At 39.2% G+C, this 20,996-nt stretch overlaps 1 protein-coding gene across 3 annotated transcripts in view; it reads right to left on the reverse strand.

Annotated features, from left to right (window-relative positions):
* KLF12 (Kruppel like factor 12) overlaps positions 1-20,996 on the reverse strand; it is a 523,318-nt gene that overhangs the window by 276,150 nt on the left and 226,172 nt on the right. For all 3 annotated transcript variants that reach the window (XM_040266873.1, XM_040266871.1, XM_040266872.1), the window contains one exon: positions 1,712-1,801. In XM_040266873.1, coding sequence (XP_040122807.1) covers positions 1,712-1,801 — 90 coding nt within the window. The remainder of the gene's footprint in view (positions 1-1,711; positions 1,802-20,996) is intronic.

Consider the following 20,996-nt stretch of genomic DNA (forward strand, 5'->3'; position numbering starts at 1 on the left):
ATTCTAAGTGGTTTTCTGTACATACAGTATATTTTGGGGTTTTCTGCCTTCCTTCAACATGTATGACTTGAACAGATTTGCTGCTATTCAAGTTGAGGAACATATTGTGAAATAGAAGCAATGTTGTGAAATATACTATTTTCACTTTCCCATCATGCTGTCTTCTCCAAATGAGATGTTATGGTTTGTATGTTTTGTTAAACATAGGGCGTGTAGAAATATATTTTATTAAACTGATGCTAATGCATTTAGATTAAGAAAACAGAAATGTGAAAAGATAAAACACATTCTATTGTGGTTAAGCTACACAATAAAGGTAAAAAACTGTTTGGAGGATTTAACTTGCTGAGTGTCAGGCTAGAAAATCCAGGTGAACACATGACTTTTCCTGAAGGTTTGTTTAAAATTAGAAAACAAGTATTAATAACTGACATATAGTCTTTTCTTCCGCCACGGCCTACTGCTTGAATCTCTGGGCAACAGTCATTACATCACATAGAGAGCTGTGGGGTTGTACTTCCGGTTGACATACTCCACAATGCTCATTTCAGAGCTCCCCAGTCTACACTGAACATAAAGATGAAATGAAACCCTCTACATGATGGGAGTCTGTTTCAGACACTGGCTTATACAGAAGCGAAATATGTTATGAAATGCCACACAGCCTGGCACACAGTGCTCAAGAATGGGGCGTTACTGGAGGACCTCTAAATGCAACCATCAAGATCCTTGCCCTTGACTGTCCTCATTATGAAATCCTTTTGCTACATCAATTTCCTAACCTTCTGAACGGGGTCCCAGAAGAACTCATGCACACTGATTTTTTTTAACCGTGAGATTTTACTCACACTTAAAATATCTTTTGATTGTTCAATTATAAAACGTTGCTAAGGTTTTGCTTTGATCTTGATTTGAATAAAGGATACATAAACAAGATTAAGACTAAATATTTAACTGATGTCCTTTTTTTTTGGTCATGAGTGTAATGCTGGCTTAATAAGATAGGTAGACGGTGCTTTCTCCCTTAAACATAAAAGGTGGTCAGCCACACATTGCCCTGAGGATGGTTTTTACAAGCGAACCTATTAATATAAATGTTAACAATTATAAAATCACCCACATCCTTATTAAAAAAAAAAAAGCCAGCTCTGCTCTTTAGTCTTCATATACTCAGTAGTCATAAACTGTCATTTGGCTATGTTATGTTCAACAAGCTTTCTTTTGCTTTTATGTGCTTTTCGAACTCACTGACCTAAATTTCATCAACTCGAAGAAAGGGTAAACACAAATGTCAAAAGAGATGTCCATCCAACAAACAGTAAACCTTCCCCCACCTGTACTCTGTAATTTCCTAGCTTGGAAGAACCCATCTATATTGACATTGAGGTTATGGTCGCGTCTTATTTTTTTAACACTTCCCCCGTGCTCTGGATTGTTACAGCTTTCCAAAACATGCATCCATTTAAATAAAGCTATACAGTCACTATGACCTCCTAAATTTAGGAAGCTTTCTTTTGTAAGTTAGTAATGTTTTGAGGTTGCAAATGGGTAAGAATCACCCACCGTCTCAGAGGATTGTTACTCAAGAGACAAAAGCTGAAGCAAGGGAAAAATCAGAAGTGTTCTGCAAACCTCAGAACACTCTGGACATGAATGCCTGCCAGGGTCTGAGAGAAAAAGGGGTGGGGCATCGTCAGAAACTTTCGCTTACCCCTTGCTCAGATTCCAAAAGCTCTGTTTTGACTCTGACTGCCGGCATCCCATCAAGCATTAACATTCTGTTCTCCAAGGTGTTGATATTCTGAGAATAAAAAAGGGAGAGAGGGAAATTCAGCTATAAAGCCTTCAACGGAGGACATCTGGTAGAATCTGCCATCATTGTAGCACATTTAATACTGCTAACCTAACGTTTTAACAATATACTATAATTAAGTGAGAATACCCGCACCACCAATTATCCCCCCATTCTGAACTTTCATTAGAAATAATGACCAAGAACTTGAATTAATCAGTCTGATTCTCTGACCTCTGGGTTGCAGGTCAGATGATAATAAACTGGAGTAAGGAAACCTTACATTAATTTATATGGGGCTGGAATAATTCATCAAGCTTTTGCAAATAGTGGAAGGAAATGCAAGGCAAGTTTCTTTATTCCTTTAGCTTTGGAGGTTGTATTGCATACAGAAATCCATAAAGAAGAAAACAGAGCACAATAATTTATATACTCTCATATTCCTGTCAAAGTCTAAATAATTTTAAAAGCAAGAAACTGTAACAGTAGACAGTTAATTCTGGTATTGTGGCATACCTGACCCAATGAAAATTTCTACCTATCAACCTCAAACACCTTCTTCGAAAACAACTAATGTAAGTCTTGGATTAAGAATGAATTCTTAAGCTGAAATCATAATCAAAGAATAAACAACAATCTGTTTTTTGTTCTGGTATACGTTTGGCTCCATTTGCCACCTCTTGAAAGGAAAACCTTACTTCTATGTGGTTCAGGAGAATTTCCAACAACATTTATAAAAAGATTAAATCAAGGTTATCTTTGACCAATTTCCACAACTTTGGGGATTTTCTGAAGTCAAAAACCTAGGAAGGGAGTCATAAAGCCACCCGTCAGTGTTTGCTTCAGGCCAAAATCAGGCTCAAGTTTTAAAATATGTTGAGAATGCCAACTTTACTCTCAAATACTGACTAAATCCAGAAATTAAAATCACTAAGTTTGACTGAATTTTTAGGATAGTTTCTTTGCTCAGTTATAGAATGTAACCATGACACTTAAGTGGTCTTATTAAAAGAAGAAAGACATTTTCTAAATGTTTGCCTACATGGTGACAAAGGTTAAAATCACTTCTGAACCATCAAGTTTTCCCCATTCATAGAGTTGCTTTTCTCCCCAGCAGACAGTTGAATAAAAACTCCCAGTTCAACACATCATAAATTAAATGCTTTTATTACCAAATAATACCAACAGAGCGCAGCAAGGTGAAGCTCTAATTATTTCTCCCATTTCTTGACTCTCTTTTTTGTTTAACAAAAATACTCTAAGAAATAAAATGTATGGAACCACTCATGACAAATATTTGCTCAGAGAAACCAACAGCAAGAAAAAGCAAATTTACACTAAAGCTAACTACTGAGCATTCAGAAATTCCATGCTACCTAGTTTGTTAGGGAATAAAAAGAAAATTACTGTCATGTTCCTCTCTTAGAAAAGTACAATATTATTAACACTGATAGGATACTTTTTTTAATGTTTGCTTTTGATTTGTCTGTATCTTGGAGGGATTTTCATACCCTCATGGCTTAGAATAGGAGGAAGTCTGGTGTTAACTGGTGAGCTCAGTGCATTTGTTCCAAGCTTAAAATCCTTTCAGGGAGACTGATGGATTGCTTACACATCAGGCATGGATCTCAAATCCCAACGGGGCACTTGCTTCCACGGTTGGAAGTGGCCAGCTGGGCTTGCCCCCTCTCAGCCTCAGGGAAGCCTAGGAAAGAGGTACCCAACCCTCAAATGCCCAGTCCTTCACAGCAGCCAGGAATTTGCCCTAACAAAGCCTCTGGGAGGCTATTTGGTTGGTAGACAATGAAGGATGAGTTGATATAGTTTCCTACCCCGGAGGAGGTCTTGCCCAGGTAGAAAGGGAAGAAGATGCCTTGAAAAGAGAGGGGAAAGACAACGATTCTGGAAAAGCAGGTTTAATGAACTGTTAGAATCTGATTAGAGGCTAATGTCCCTTTTAGTGCTTTATACCAATTTACAGCTGATATACTTCAGCTGTTTTCCTGGCTGGCTGTGATCAACTCATTCTTTTTTTTTAAAAAAAAGGCAAGCTAACCACAGCCTTTGAAGTTAAAAACAGATAAATCATAAAACGCTGACTGGGTTCATATTCCATTGAGTACATTTAAATATCACTGCATTTGAGATATCATTTGTGTTGCTGTTGTTGTACTCAAATAATTCTAGATGTGTTAAAGACACGATTACATGTCAGTTTCATGTAAAAGTCAACAAAAATCCAATACGTTTTCCAAAAAAAATTTCTTTTTAAATAAAGTTTGCCCTGCAAATATTTCTCTTCCTCTGGTTTTTCCAGAATCAGCCAAAGCACAGCCATAATAAACATCATAAATAACACTGTTCACAGCTAAGGAACCAATCTTTAAGAAACTCTTGCAACTGGTACAGATTCAATGTGTACACATGCCTGAAAGTTATATTATACACACATAAGGGATAGTAATCTCTGCATTCATGATTCTAACCTTGTTTAGCATAAATAGAAACACACATATTCGGTGCATCACACCATATTCCAGACCATCCAACAAGGTGTATGGTTTTTAAAAAGCATGTGATAATTTTACATCATTAAGAGTATAGTCCTTGGAACAAAACACAATAGATTTATCTCTCTCAGCTAAAATCAGATACATACAGTCTCAATTGACTGCAGACTTTAAATATGTAACAAACTGAAATTGCTGTCAAACATATCTTGCCATGATCTTGATCAAAATGCATTTACAGGAGAATCCAATTGCCCGATTGAGTCCCCAGAGGAAAATAAAATTACAATCATCAATTTTAGTAACATGGTACTCTTTATGTTGTGACAAACTTTGTGATATTATACAACCCTATATAATTTATGTGCATGTGCTTATATTCATGCACACATCTATATACTTATGCTACTTAATTCATATGAGTAAACTGTATCAATTATAGGCAAATTTACCATCAGATTAGCTGGCTGTTGATCAGTTACATGTGCACTGGATCAGAATGGTACTCTGGACATTCGTACTTGCCAAATAGGATTTGGCGTTTAGCAGTCCAGCTGATACTAGTTCTCCCAGTCAAAGGAGGTATAAAACAACTGTGCTCAGTCCTGTCATCTCATAGTATTCTGAATGGAACATTGAGGAAGGAAAAAAAAAAATGATGCTCACTGATAATCTCCCATTAAAAAAACAGAGAACAAGGATGACTTTCCAAGTCAACTACTACAATCTGGAGTGGTAGACTGGAATCCTCCAAATCCCAGAACGCAGGTCTTCTCCTCCCCCTCCTCCAGAATATGGGTTATCCAGTTTGCACAATTTAAGTAATAAAGAACAAGCTCGTCAACATTCAATAAATCTAATTTTTAAACCAGGTTTCCCTTCATAAGCCAAAAATATCTACTGAGATTAGTTGTGATTTCTCAAGATGCAGGACATATTCAGTTAAACATCATGACTCTCCAGTGTTTGGCTAGAGGTAATGAGAAACATGAATTGCCCCCTCCCATGCCCAAGTTACATTCAATAGTGATCAAAGGGACACAGTAGCAATTCAGGATGCTTGCACCAAATTGGTTGAGGTGTGTTCAGAAAAGACTCTGAGGAGTTTATAATGCCAACATGCGTGCGTGTGTGCGAAGTCGCTTCAGTTGTGTATGACTCTTTGAGACCCTGTAGACTGTAGCCGGCCAAGCTCCTCTGTCCATGAGATTCTCCAGGTAAGAACACTGGAGTGGGCTGCCATGCTCTCCTCCAGCAGATCTTTGCGACTAAGGCATGGAATCCGTGACTCTTAGGTCTCCTGCACCGGCAGGCAGGTTGTCTACCACTAGCGCCACCTTTAGAAGCCCTATTGCAAACACACGAACTGGTGAAGAGCATCACCCTTTTTCGGGCTTCCCACGTGCCTCAGAGAGTAAAGAATCTGCCTGCAAAGCAGGAAACCTGGGTTCAATCCCTGGGTTGGAAAGATCCCCTAGAGAAGGGAACAATTACCCACTCCAGTATTCTGGCCTGGAGAATTCCATGGAAAAAGGAGCCTTGGGGCTACAGCCTTTGGGGTTGCAAAGAGCGGAACATGACTGTGTAACTTTCACTTTCACTTTTTATAGGAGAAGCAAAAGTATCAGATTATAAGGAAATTCAGTTCAGTTCAGTCGCTCAGTCGTATCCGACTCTTTGAGACTCCATTAATTGCAGCACGCCAGGTCTCCCTGTCCATCACCAACTCCCGGAGTTCATTCAGACTCATGTCCATCGAGTCAGTGATGCCGTCCAGCCATCTCATCCTGGGTTGTCCCCTTCTCCTCCTGCCCCCAATCCCTCCCAGCATCAGGGTCTTTTCCAATGAGTCAACTCTTCGCATGAGGTGGCCAAAGTACTGGAGTTTCAGCTTCAGCATCACTCCTTCCAAAGAAATCCCAGGGCTGATCTCCTTCAGAATGGACTGGTTGGATCTCCTTGCAGTCCAAGGGACTCTCAAGAGTCTTCTCCAACACAACAGTTCAAAAGCATCAATTCTTCGGCGTTCAGCCTTCACAGTCCAACTCTCACATCCATACATGACTACTGGAAAAACCATAGCCTTGACTAGACAGACTTTAGCAGGCAAAGTAATATCTCTGCTTTTGAATATGCTATCTAGGTTGATTGTAACTTTTCTTCCAAGGAGTAAGCGTCTTTTAATTTCATGGTGGAAGTCACCATCTGCAGTGATTTTGGAGTCCCCAAAAATAAAGTCTGACACTGTTTCCACTGTTTCCCCATCTATTTCCCATGAAGTGATGGGACCAGATGCCATGATCTTCATTTTCTGAATGTGGAGCTTTAGGCCAACATTTTCACTCTCCACTTTCACTTTCATCAAGAGGCTTTTTAGTTCCTCTTCACTTCCTGCCATAAGGGTGGTGTCATCTGCATATCTGAGGTTATTGAGATTTCTCCTGGCAATCTTGATTCCAGCTTGTGTTTCTTCCAGTCCAGCATTTCTCATGATGTACTCTGCATAGAAGTTAAATAAGCAGGGTGACAATATACAGCCTTGATGTACTCCTTTTCCTATTTGGAACCAGTCTGTTGTTCCAAGTCCAGTTCTAACTGCTGCTTCCTGACCTGCATACAGATTTCTCAAGAGGCAGGTCAGGTGGTCTGGTATTCCCATCTCTTTCAGAATTTTCCATAATTTATTGTGATCCACACAGTCAAAGGCTTTGGAATAGTCAATAAAGCAGAAGTACATATGTTTTTCTGGAACTCTCTTGCTTTTTCCATGATGCAGCGGATGTTGGCAATTTGATCTCTGGTTCCTCTGCCTTTTCTAAAACCAGCTTGAACATCAGGAATTTCATGGTTCACGTATTGCTGAAGCCTGGCTTGGAGAATTTTGAGCATTACTTTACTAGCATGTGAGATGAGTGCAGTTGTGCGGTAGTTTGAGCATTCTTTGGAATTGTCTTTTGGGATTGGAATGAAAGCTGACCTTTTCCAGTCCTGTGGCCACTGCTGAGTTTTCCAAATTTGCTGGCATTAGGCTTTACTAAAAAACCACTTCATAGAAAAGTCAATCACCACCCTTTTTGACTCAATTCTAACATAACAACAAAATCAACAATAGTAACAACTTTTTTCAATCATTTATGCCATTCAACCAATAGGTCATTCAAGTGTTTTATCCAACTCCCAAATTTTGGCTGAAATGCAAGAGAATGAGTGAATTTTGCTCTTTGTAAGGATCATCTCAGAGATTAGAATAGTGTCCAGTCAAGGCTTCCATTATCCGCTGTTATGCAACAACAGGTAGTATAAAACAACTATCATTTTACTATTATTAATATCCTGGTAACACACACAATGGGCTTTCCCGGTGGCTCAGCCATGAAGAATCTGCCTGCTGAGACTCAGGGACACAGGTTCAATCCCTGGTTGGACGATCCCCTGGAGGAGGGCATGGCAGTGCAATCCAGAAATTGTGCCTGGAGAATCCCATGGACAGAAGAGCCTGTTGGGCTGCAGTCCGTGGGGTCAAAAAGAGACACAACTAAGCAAGTAAACAACAACAAACAAACAAATAATAACGCCTACTATTTGCATATCTGCTGTGGACTAGACACTGTATAAGAGATTTGTACTCATTTAGTCCTTATATAGCCTCTGCCTACAATGCGGGAGACCTGGGTTTGATCCTTGGGTTGGGAAGATCCTCTGGAGAAGACAATGGCAACCCACTCCAGTACTCTTGCCTGGAAAATCCCATGGATGGTGAAGCCTGGTGAGCTATAGTCTGTGGGGTCGCAAAGAGTCAGATACGACTGAGCAACTTCACTTTCACTTTCAGTCCTTATAGTAAACCAAGCATTTGAGACACAGTGAAGTTAAACTGTCCAGGGTCACACAACTAGTAACTGGTGCAGCTTGATTCCAAATCAAATGAGCCTGAGTCCTAGCTAAGCTCCCATCCTCTACACTCCTCTCTCCCTCTCCTTCTTACTCCCTTTCTCTGTGCACATATGCTCACAGGCAACCCTCATCAACATGGGAAAAGACACGAGCACCTTACTGAAGGCCCCAAGAGAGGAACTCTTGAATCTCCATCAGTGGGTTCCTCTCAGGGACCATTTGTTCAGTCATTGAACAAATGGGACGTGCAACTTCCAATCACCAGCCAAGTATCAACATTTGGGGGAATAATAATAAGAATTCAAATAAATCACTGGTATCAAAGCTATTTCACATTTTCTTCTTTAAATCAATCTTTCAACATATTTCCTTGGCTTATTATGATTATACATTCCTATCCTAGAAACATCTCATAATTAATTCAGTCAGTCCCATCCTGAATTCAACATCCAGAAAAATCTACGGTAATCTGATCTGCTACTATTTTGAAAATAGTCCTATCCTAAATGGGTCATTCAATGTTTTCACAATAGTTTCATGTACTTAAGATGATATACGAACTCTGTCTCCTACCTTTTACATTCAAGAGACATACATTTGGGGCCTCACATATAATTTATAATCACTTAAAGTAGAAAAGCTTATTTTTCTAAGCTCACATAGCCTCAACACTGGTAAATCAATTCTGTAGTGGGCATACACCTAATCAGAGTATCTCCAATGGTACAAAATAAATACCAGTTCAAACGCAGACTGCCCCTCTGACCCAGACTTTCATGTTTCATTGCTTTGCAGCATGGCAGAGTGGATGTCACATTAATGACCATTTTTAACTGGGACCACTAGAAGTCAAACTATAGACACACTGGGACTCACAGCTTAAATCTCCTTCAGTGGTTTCCATGATCCATATATACACTTTTCTGAAATATCTGTCTCCAGTCTCAAAAACAAAACCCTTTCACAATCCCCTCACACTGAAACATGGAATTGTGTCTTTCTTAAGAACTGGTAACACTGAACATGCAATGCAGTAACTTGTATTTTCCTGATAGGAAGAGTCACTGTTTTCTATGTTGGTAAAGGGTCGGGAAGATCCCCAGGAGGAAGAGACGGAAACCCCTTCAGTATTATTGCCTGGAGAATCCCATGGACAGAGGAGCCTGGCTATAGTCCACAGGGTCGCAAAGAGTTGGGCACAACTGAAGCGACTTAGTACACAGCACAAAGTGCTAAATTATTAAAATAATAGTTTACACTAAAATTTTTAGAAACGTCATCTGAGCACTTAAATTTCCACCCCAGCATTAATACAAACTGTAATAAAACTTATTTTGTCATTCATATTCTGAATTATTTGGTCATGAGTTGACCAAGTCTCTCCTCAAACATGCAGTGAGGGTCTGTGCTAAAGCCAAGTTATGTCATTCTATCCAAGCCATGTCTGTGAACCATGAGGCACTACAAAAGAAAATGGGGCAAAGTCAGGGACTAGAGTATAGAAACTAGGTTAACACTAGGAAAACTAGTGCAACACAACCACAATCCGACTCCAGGGTCTCATAATTTCAAAAAATAATTATGTAACAACTATAAAACTTAAAAAACACATACATAGAAACAACTATCATAACAAGAAAAAGTATCATTTACTGAGCATTTATGTACCAAGTGTTGTTTCCGGTGCTTTATATTTGTTATATCATTCATTCATTCAAAAAACACTGAGTACTAGGCACTGTCAAGGTATTTAGGAAACATCAGTGAACAAAATAGGAAGTTTTATAGAGTTCCATTCTAGTCATTTAGTATCCCAACAATTTTTTTTTTTTTTACTATGTGCATATTAGACAAGAAAATTCAGGTCCAGGGAGATTAAGCAACCTGTCCAAGGTTACTAGTCTATATCTGAGACTAATATCTATTTTCTATTGCTACTCGGGATAGAGATTCTTAACTACTGGGTACTTTGACATTGGCTTCAAAGCTGCACGAGCCCAGCAGTATCTCAGCCACTCTGGCTAATGTCCTTCGGGCTGTTACATCAAAAGGCTGAGAACCAGGAGTACAATGGGAGGAGCACGGCAAAGGCGGGCTGATCATGGACACACTGAAGGGAGATGATGTTAAGGTCATTCTGAAGCCCTTACACGTGTGTGTGTGCGTGTGTGTGTTCAGTCACTCAGCCGTGTCTGAAGATTTACCTTGTTCTAGAAAAAGTACCCTGAACCATTCATCAATGTGCCTCTAGAAAGTTACCCAAACCTGTTTTCCACCATTCTGCTCAGGTTACACCTCAACCAAGTCAAATATGCTGGTCCTCCAAGCCTCTGTATATTCTGTTCCATCTTTGTGTTCCATCACTAGCTGACCAATTCTTTATCTGCTATTACACCAGAATGTAAATTCCAGGATGACCATGACTTTGCCTTTTTGTTCATAAGAGTATGCCTAGCCCAAGGTTTATGTGTGTATCTAACAGGTGGCTCGATGGTAAAGAACCTGGTTGCCAGTGCAGGAGATACAAGAGACGTGGTGTGCAATCCCTGTGTAAGGAAGATCCTCTGGAGTGAGAAATGGCAACCGAGTCCAGTGTTCTTGCCTGGGAAATTTCACAGACAGAGGAGGCTGGTGGCCTAGAGTCCATCGGGTAGCAAAGAGTTGGACACAGCTGAGTGAGCACACACACATACAATACGTACTATGTGCTCAGTAAATGTCTGTTGAGAAGAATAAATGTAAATAAATCTAAAATCATTTCATGCCCAGAGTTCATCTGACCCAGGTGGTAACTGGTTATTGAGAAACAGATGGGAAGAGGTACATATGTGCTCAGTTGTGTTTGACTCTTTGCAACCCCATGGGCTGCAGCCTGCCAGGCTCCTCTGTCCATGGAATTTTCCAGGCAAGAAAACTGGAGTGGGTTGCCATTTCTTTCTCCAGATGGGAAGAAGAGCATACGCAATGAAGGGCAATGAAATTCTCACGTTTGTGAAGAATAGTAAAGGCTCTCATGTGGCTGGAACATCGTCTGGTTCACTGAAAAAGGAACTAGAGATAAGAGCAGATAAGTAACTTGGTGTTAACTGGCAAATGGTCTTATATGGTATGGTAATTCATTGAAAAGTGTTTTTTAGTGACTGCAATGTGCTCGTTGAAAGAGGCCCAAGTGATTAAGAGAGAAAGACTCCCGGCCTTGAGAAAACTGAAGGTAAGTGAGGAAGAAATGTGTTTGAGCAACACACAACAGGTGGCGGGGCATCATGAAACACAAGCATAATACGTTTAACGTTTGTGTTTGGAAAGCTAGCACTGGACTTGCTTTGGAAGATGGCTTATCTACATAGAGAATTTGATGCCAAGGAAGTAGCCACAGGCTACTGCAATAACTCAGGGGAGAGGCGGTGAGGTCTTGACCCAAGGCAGTGGCAGTGGGAATAAGGAGGAGGAAGACTCTTTGAGAGAGAGACACTTTACAGGAAGAAGGAACAGCTTTGGATGACGACAAGGAAGAGGAAGTATGGGGTGAAAGTCAGCAGAAATGTGAAGAATGGCACTGGTTTTCTACATTGGACATGAAGCCTGAGGCAGGATGTCCAGTAGGAAAAGCCAAACACGCCACAGCGCCCTCCAACATCCCATAAAGGACCTACCACACTCTGGGATACATGAATATTTGGGTATACTGTTTAATTTCCATACATTTTTGCTTACTCAGGGATCTGTTATGCATTGAAGAAAATGTCTCACAAGCTGAGTATGTTTGAATATGATAACAGATACTAATAGAGTCAAATTTATTCAAACTTGGAAACAGGTTTTGGTAAAGTAAGGGGAAAAAACTATATAAAGAAGTCATCTCATAAGCTTATATATTCAAGACAAGAATTAACTATGTCTTTACTTTCATTTTTTTCCTGGGATTTAGTGTTTTACAGACTTTCATGGTTATCAAAACTTAGAACAAAATAGGTACTTGCCAAAGTATGAGTTTAAGAGTACTATATATTAGCATATTCATCACTTTCCTTTATGAAAAGTCATTTGGACAGTAATGAAAAAAATGCAGAACACTGAACAGACTATGTAATGAAATAACATCACTGGTCCTCTGTGCCTAGGGACAATGAAGATTACTATCAAAAATTAAGTCATTTATTTTCTGCAGGAAACAAAGGAAATGACTATTAACCTGTATCTCCACCTTTCCTGACCTACAGTGATGTCAAATGGGTCCTTATCAAACCCAAAATGGATTATCTTATTAAAACATGAGCTGTTGAGTGCTTGTCTCTGGTAAAGGCTGAAGAAACAGCACTGAAGAATTGGGAATATGCAAAAAAAAAAAAAAAAAACCTGAGAAAAAACAAAAATACAAGTTAACTTTTTTTTTCATTAGAACTAGTCTAATGAAATCAAAAAGAAACAATCAACCACAAGGGTCTCCACAGTGGCCAGAAAACTACATAAACTTATAAACCAGGTCTTATATTCACTGCCTTATTTTATATGTTAAACATATCATTGGGTTAAGATTTTGTAACAAATATCTCACATTCCTTGAAAACCCTAGGCATGATGTTGTTTCTTAAGTATGTTTGAAAAAAGTAAAGCTAAAACAAATGACCTTTACTGTTTATTTTATCTAAGAAGGATTGTCAAAGCATGTAAAAGCTCTATGTAGTGTTTGTCATGTTATTAAAAGGTGAAACAGAAGTAATTGCTTTTAAAGGATTATATCAAAAATACAATGGTGCAACCACAGCTTCGCCTGGACAATCATGTAAGACACGTCACTGGAAAGGTCTTTCCTGTCTTCCTCAAAACTCTAGGTCCAGGGACTGCAATGGAGAAAGACATCACTAGTTAGCTGCCAAAGGCAAAATGCATAGGCTCAACCCAAAATTAATTAATCTGTCACCTTCCAGGTACATCCACCTCTAGCCGTTATCTCTCTGGATTCTTCAAACAATGTTTTCAGCTGTAATAATTAATGATGATACCAAATTCTGTACTAATTTGACATGTTTACTGGTACTGCTCTTACACATCTACTTTCACTTTATCTAATTCCATCTCCAAGAATTCTGACTATTGCACCTTTCACTTTTTTAAAAAGCATTCTATCTTTCAGGTCTGCGCTTTTTTCCTGTACACTTTAAACAGTTATACAGAAGTGTAAAAGTTAGAATAGAAGATTGACCAGAACATGGGCCCAGGAACACATTTCCTGGGTTATGACATTCTCATGTTTTCCGTTTTCTTACCTGTAAAATACAGATAACAGCCTACTTCACAGATTTTAAGGATTGACTGAGAGCATGCATATCAGATACTTTAGCACAAAGCATTTTAACAGTTAGTTAATATTAAGGAATTTTATTATTAGTAGTAGTTGTACTATTTCAACCATTCTACTAAACTTTGCAGAGCCCTCATAGTTTTCTGTATGCGATTTCTCTATATGAACTACTACATAACTAGAATGAAAAGGGTGGATTTGACAAAAATACAATAGGAATTTATGAAAGATTGACACAATATATATATATATTTCTCATGATGAACAGCAACAGTGAACTATTTTGTCAGTTTTAAACTGTGAGGATGAACACCAATAACAGACATACAGCTCACCTTGCCACAGGCATCTCAATGAAGGCATTTAGTATTCTCCAACTGCTGGGTGCAACCATGTAGTGTCTGAGCCCTTCCTAGCAATCAAGGGTTATTTGATGCAGTGCTCAAAGCCTTTTCTTATGGTTCTCCTTCACATCATTACCCAGAAACACATTATTTTAAAGAAAGATATTTACAGCTACAGCATATTCTCTGTAGGAGAACAAACCTACAGAGTACCCTTGTAATTTGAGCTGTGGAAAACTTACTAACTTATTTGAGGAAACCAGAACTACATAGGAAACACAAATCCAAACGGCTCCAAGTTTAAAATCTGTGTTTCAGGGCAATATAAAGCCAGTGATATTAACACCTCCATGCCATTACCCAGGCTGCTATCATCTTGAATGCCCCTCCCTCACCTCTGCATGTGATTTTATAACTCATCTTTATGCCACATTAGAATTTCTATAAAGGCTATGAGAGAGAGAGAGTGTGTGTGTTTGTGTATAGATAAATAAAATTTAGTTATTGTCCCCATAAAACAGTATTTTTAAAGTTCTAAAATGCACACAAGGAAAATCAGAAAAGAGACAAGGTTTACTCAACAGAACTCTGAAATATACTTATTAAGGAATTATGTAACTGCATGGCATTTGTTAAGGCCTTGTTACTTCCTCCAGCCTCTTAATAACCAGCCCCGCAAAAACGGAAGCAGTACAATTTTGAACCTGTATAACACACTGTCCCCTTCATGGATCACAGCCTTGTCAAGGCGAAGGGGCTTGCATAATTCAATGAAGCTATGAGCCATGCCATGCAGGACCACCCAAGACAGACAGGTCATACAGAAGAGTTCTGACAAAATGTGGTCCACTGGAGGAGGAATGGCAACCCACTTGGTTGTTTCTTGCCTGAAAAACCCCATGGACAGTACAAAAAGGCAAAAAGAAATGAAACTGGAAGATTAGCTCCCCAGGTCAAAAGGCATCCAATATCCAACTGGGGAAGAGTGAACTGCAATTACTAACAGCTCCAACAAGAATAAAGTGGCTGGGCCATAACCTGGAATGCAGTAGATGACAAGATTAAACATGGTCATCTTAGGAATCAGTGAATTAAAATGGACAAGAATGGGCAAACTGAATTCGATGACCATTACATCTACTAATGTGACCACTGTATCTACTTGTAAGGGCAAGAATCCTTTAGAAGAAATAGAGTAGCTCTGATAGTCAACAAAAGTGTCCAAAAGCACGGGCTTGCTTTATTTCCAAAGCAAATCATTCAACATCACAAGTCTATGCCCCAACCACTGATGCCAAAGAAGCTGAAGTTGATCAGTTTCTATGAAGAACTACACCACCTTCTAGAGCAAACAACAACAAAAATGTCCTTTTCGTCATAGGGGATTGGAATGCAAAAGTAGGATGTCAAAAGATACCAGCAATAATAGGCAAGTTTGGCCATGGAATACAAAATGAAACAGGGCAAAGGCTAACAGAGTTTTGTCAAGAAAACACACTGGTCATAGCAAACATCCTTTTCCAACAACCCAAGAGATGACTCTACACATGGACATCACCAGATGGTCACAACCGAAATCAGATTATGTTCTTTGCTGCCAACAATGGAGAATCTCTATACAGACAGTAAAAACAAGACCTGGAGCTGTGACTCAGATTTTGGGCTCCTTACTGCAAAATTCAGACCATAAATTGAAGAAAGTAGCAAAATTTACTAGGCCATGCAGGTACGACCTAAATCAAATCCCTTATGTTTATACAGTGGAGATGATGAATAGATTCGAGGGATTAGATATGAGGGATCAGAATGCCTGAAGAACTAAGCACGGAGATTCCTAACACTGTACAGGAGGCAGTGACCAAAACCATCCCAAAGAAAAAAATTCAACAGGGAAAAGTGGTTGCTGAAGAGGCTTTACAAATAGCTGAGGAAAAAGTAAAGCAAAAAGCAAGAGAGAAAGGGAAAGATATAGCCAAATGAATGCAGAGTTCCAGAGAATATCAAGGAGAGATTAAAAAGGTCCTCTGAAATGAACAATGCAAAGAAATAAAGGAAGACAGTAGAATGGGGAAGACTAGAAATCGCTTCAAGAAAATTGGATATCAAGAGAATACTTCATGCAAAACTGGGCACAGTAAAGGACAGAAACAGTAAGGACCCAAGAGAAGCAGAAGAGATTAAGAGGCGGCAAGAATACACAGAACTATACAAAGAAGTCTAAACAACTCAGATAACCATGATGGTATGGTTACTTATCTAGAGCCGGATATTCTGGAATGTGAAGCCAAGTGGTCCTTAAAAGCATTAATATGGAAAAAGCTAGTGGAGGTGACCCAATTCCCGCTGAGCTATTTCAAATCCTTAAAAATGATGCAGTTAAAGTATTGCACTCAACATGCTGGTAAATTTGGAAAACTCAGCAGGGGCCACAGCACTGGAAAAGGTCAGTTTCCATTCCAATATCAAAGAAGGCAATGCCAAAGAACGTTCAACTACTGCACAACAGTGCTTATTTCACATGCTAGCAGGTTTAAGCTCAAAATCCTTCAAGCTAGGCTTCAACAGTACAAGAACTGAGAACTCTGATGTACAAGTTGGATTTTAAAAGTCAGAGGAACCAGAGATCAAATTGCCAACATCTGTTGGATCATGCAGAAAGCAAGCGAGGTCCAGAAAAACATCTATTTCTGTTACATTGATTATGTTAAAGCCTCTGACTGTGTAGATCACAACAAACTGTGGAAAATTCTTCGAGAGATGGGAGTACCAGAGCACCTTACCTGCCTCCTAAGAAACCTGTAAGCAGATCAAGCAACAGAAGTAGCCATGGAACAATGGACTGGTGCAAAACTGGGAAAGGAGTATGTCAAAGCTGTATATTGTCACCCTGATTACTTAACTTGTTTGCAGAGTACCTCATGCAGAATTATGGGAGGAAACACAAGCTGGGATCAAGATTGTTGAGAGAAAGATCAACAACCTCAGATATGCAGATGATACCACTCTAAGGGTAGAAACTGAAGAGGAACTAAAGAGTCTTTTGATAAAAGTAAAAGAGGAGAATGAAAAAGCTGGCCTGAAATTCAACATTCAAAAAACCAAGATTATGGCATCTGGTCCCGTCATTTTAAATGGGGAAAACGTGGATGTTGTATTTTCTTGGACTCCCCAAATCACTGCAGATGGTGACTGCAGCCAAGAAATTAAAAGATGCTTGCTCCTTGGAAGAAAAGCTATGAAAACGCTGATGGTGTATTAAAAAGCAGAGACATCACTTCTCCAACAAAGGTCTCTATAGTCAAAGCTATGGTTTTTCCAGTAGTCACGTATGGATGTGAGAGTTGCATCATAAAGAAGGCTGAGCACCAAAGAATGGATGCTTTCAAATTATGGTGCTACAGAGTACTCTTGAGAGTCCCTTGGACAGCAAGGAGATTAAACCAGTCAATCATAAAGGAAATCAACCCTGAGTATTCACTGAAGAACTGATGCTGAAGCTCCAATACAACCTGATGCAAAGAGTCAACTCATTGGAAAAGACTCTGATGCTGGGAAGGATTGAAGGCAAAAGGAGAAGAGGGCAGAAGAGGATAAAATGATTAGATTGCATCACCAATTCAAAAGGCACGAATTTGAGCAAACTCGGGAGATAGTGGAGGACAGGGGGCCTGACATGCTGCAGTCCATGGGTTCGCAAAGAGTTGGACACAACTCAATGACTGACCAAAAACAAATATAACACATTGTATCCAGGAAGTTTCTATTACCTTTCTTGCTATTTCATAGTAATTAAGTCTAAATTAAATGCAGCTCACACAGAGAAGAAACATGTTTTGTTAAGGAGGTCCATTGTTATAATTCAGGTATTCTTTGAGACCTGGTCTTTTCAACATCTGTACCAACGACATTTAGACCAACTGTTGTAGCAGTTGTCCTTTGCATTATAAGATATTCAGTAGCACCCCTGCCTTCTACCACTAGATCTCAGAACATCCCTTCACCCCAACAGTTGTTACAATAAAAAATGCTGTCAGAAATGGCCAAATGTCAAGGGAGAGGCAAAGGGGAAGGGCAGGTGAAGGCAGCTGCCCCATCTAAAAAGCACTATTTTATAATTAATGATATTATGAACTCATTATAAAAGAATCTTAATTTGATGTTGGATTACATTACTCAGTAGCATAAATACAATCCCAGTAGTAATAGAAACTAATATCTGATTATAAAGACTATCTATAGTTGCCTTTAAAATATACCTGATGAGAAATTAGAAACCTTCTACAAGATGGTTTTACAATTTTGTTCTAATTCCTTCTCTTCTTTCTGCAAATCCAAATTTTCCAACGAAACAAGGGCAAAGATTCCAGGAGGGCTTTCAAGAATTTGCTCATTAGTTCAAGCTACGGAAACTGAAAGAAACCTATAAGGATATCAATATTAATATAACAAATCAAGGGAGCTTTCTGGCCTCAATCTTAGATACGGCCAGTGAGAACCTACCAAATTAGTCTCAAAACCCTCCAATGTAAGAAACTGTAATTGCCCAAATGAATATGCTGACTCAACTTTCAATAAGAAACTAGAAGATAGAGTTTTCATTCTAATTTGCTGGATGACAGATACTTGGCTTTTTTTTTTTTTTTTTCACTGAAACCAGAACTAACCCTTCAATGAAGAACAAAGTATTTCACAATATGCATTGAAATATAAACCTGTCTATATTTTCTCAATTTCATTAGGAATGTTACCTTTTAGATAACAGAGAATTCAATTCATCCTGGTTGAATTCAATACATCCTGGAAGGATTTAGTTTCATCTAGTTGTTGGGAAATTAGAAACATTTTATAAGATGGTTTTATAATTTTGTTCTCATTTCTTCTCTTCTTTCTTCATAACCAACGTTTCCCAGAAAACAAGGGCAAAGATTCCAAAACTAGTTTCATCTAGTTGTACTGGATCAAAGGAACAAATTTAAATCACCAAAAGCTATGTAAATTAAAAAGGAAACAATGTCCTTAATAAAGAAGAGGAAGAAAGCTGCCTTCTTAGGAAATATGAAAAGCTGTAGTGGCTAGTAGGTTCTTAGAGCATCTTACTACTGATTCAGACTCACAGGAATAAAAGGACCTTTTTTAGAAGACACGAGAACATTCTGGAAAGGCAAACCACAAATTCACTTCCATTAGGATATACACAATCTACATCTATGGCGCCTGGGTAGTCACTAGCTACATGCAGCTACAGAACAGCTGTAAAGTGTTGAGCCCAAATTTAGAGGTGCTTTATATGTAAAACACACACTAGATGTGGAAGACTAAATATGAAAAGAAGAATGCAGAATATTTCATCAATTTCTAATTGATTGCTCAGTCACTTCAGGATCAACTTTGTGATCCCATGGACTGTACCCCACCAGGCTCCTCTGTCCACTGGATTCTCCTAGCAAGATCATTGGAGTGGGTTGCCATTTCCTCCTCCATTTAATTGATAAAACATGTTGAAATGACATTTTGATTATACTGGAATAAATAAAATATATTATTAATTTTGTGTTTTAATGTACGTACTAAAAAATTCAGAACTACACATGGAATGGATTTCATTCCATGCTTACTGGACAAAACCATTACATGCCATCACTTCAGTAAACCTCAACCTCTATTGAGATGACCTTCCCTCCAGGTTCCCCAGTCCTTTGGAAACTGAGGTAGGGGCAGGGTGGGGTAGAGAAATGAGAAGTTTTGAATGTTACAAAATTAGCAGTGTCACTGGCCTTTGGAGAAGGCAATGGCACCCCACTCCAGTACTCTTGCCTGGAAAATCCCATGGATGGAAGAGCCTGGTAGGCTGCAGTCCACGTGGTCACTAGGAGTCAGACATGACTGAAGCGACTTAGCAGCAGCAGACAACCCACGCCAGTGTTCTTGCCTGGAGAATCCCATGGATGGAGGAGCCTGGTGGGCTGCCATCTCTGGGGTCGCACAGAGTCAGACACGACTGAAGTGACTTAGCAGCAGCAGCAGCAGCAGCAGCACTGGCCTTTAATGCCAGAGTACTAAAATTCCTCAGAGAAGGGGTCAGCCCCGTGAAATGAAGGATTCACCTATCTACATTTGTGTCTCCACTGACAAGGGGGCAGGGAATACAATCAGCCAGCCAAATGGCAGCAAGTGCTAATTGCTGGGACCCAATCTTGAATTTTCAACTCTGACATTTTTCACTTAAGGCTCTCAGACATGACTGGGCGACTTCACTTTCACAATCTTGAATTTTCAGCTCTGATGTTTTTCACTTCTTCAACTAGACATTCCACGGTCAGGCCACGATTTACTAATCCATAACAAGTACAGTATCTCTGATTTCCATACACCCCTTCCCCAAAAAAGAAAGGAAGACAGGAAGGAGGGAAAGAAAGATGGAAGAGAGGAGGGGAAGAAGCGACGGGAGAGGGAAGGAAAGATGGATGGAAGGGGGAAGGGAAGGAAAGACAGATGGAAGGGAGAAAGGAAGGAAGGAAAGAAACCAGAAAATCTCACTCTGCTTAAATGAACTGTCCCCCAAGTAATGACCTCATCATCAACACTGTTTCTCAGACGAGAAACCTTTCTCTCCCTAATTTATATGAACTGTGTCACCAGAACCTTTAGCCATCACAGTCAGCCTCTACTCTCAGTTACCACTAGTCTTTGTCCTGTAAGTGACAGCCTTAATGCCCCCTTCTTCTACTCTGCTGCCAGAGACATCCTGGGACAGAGGGGGAAATATTCTAACTATGTGTAAGGCTCAGCTAACAAACTTAACCAGTTCAGAGGGTAAGCCTCCCTGATCTTTGATGGTAGCTAAAATTTAAGGTCACAAGGATACCTTAGAAAATTTGACTTCATTTTAATCAAAAAGAATCAAGTAAGGAAAAATAATAAAGTATATTGATGACTTAAAAAAATTATTATATTTGGTTATATATTACATATGGTTACATTTTCTATATGTGGCTAGATATAAAACATGTATATGATTATGTGCTGTATGTATAATACAAATAATATATTTACATAGTATACATAGTATATAGTTAGCATGTATGATTATTTAAATATAAAGAGATTTTAGGCACATTATTTTTCAGCACAGTATCACATAAGTGCTACCTTTA

This window comes from Oryx dammah, unplaced genomic scaffold, assembly GCF_014754425.2.
Source record: "Oryx dammah isolate SB20612 unplaced genomic scaffold, SCBI_Odam_1.1 HiC_scaffold_24, whole genome shotgun sequence".
Lineage (NCBI taxonomy): Eukaryota > Metazoa > Chordata > Mammalia > Artiodactyla > Bovidae > Oryx > Oryx dammah.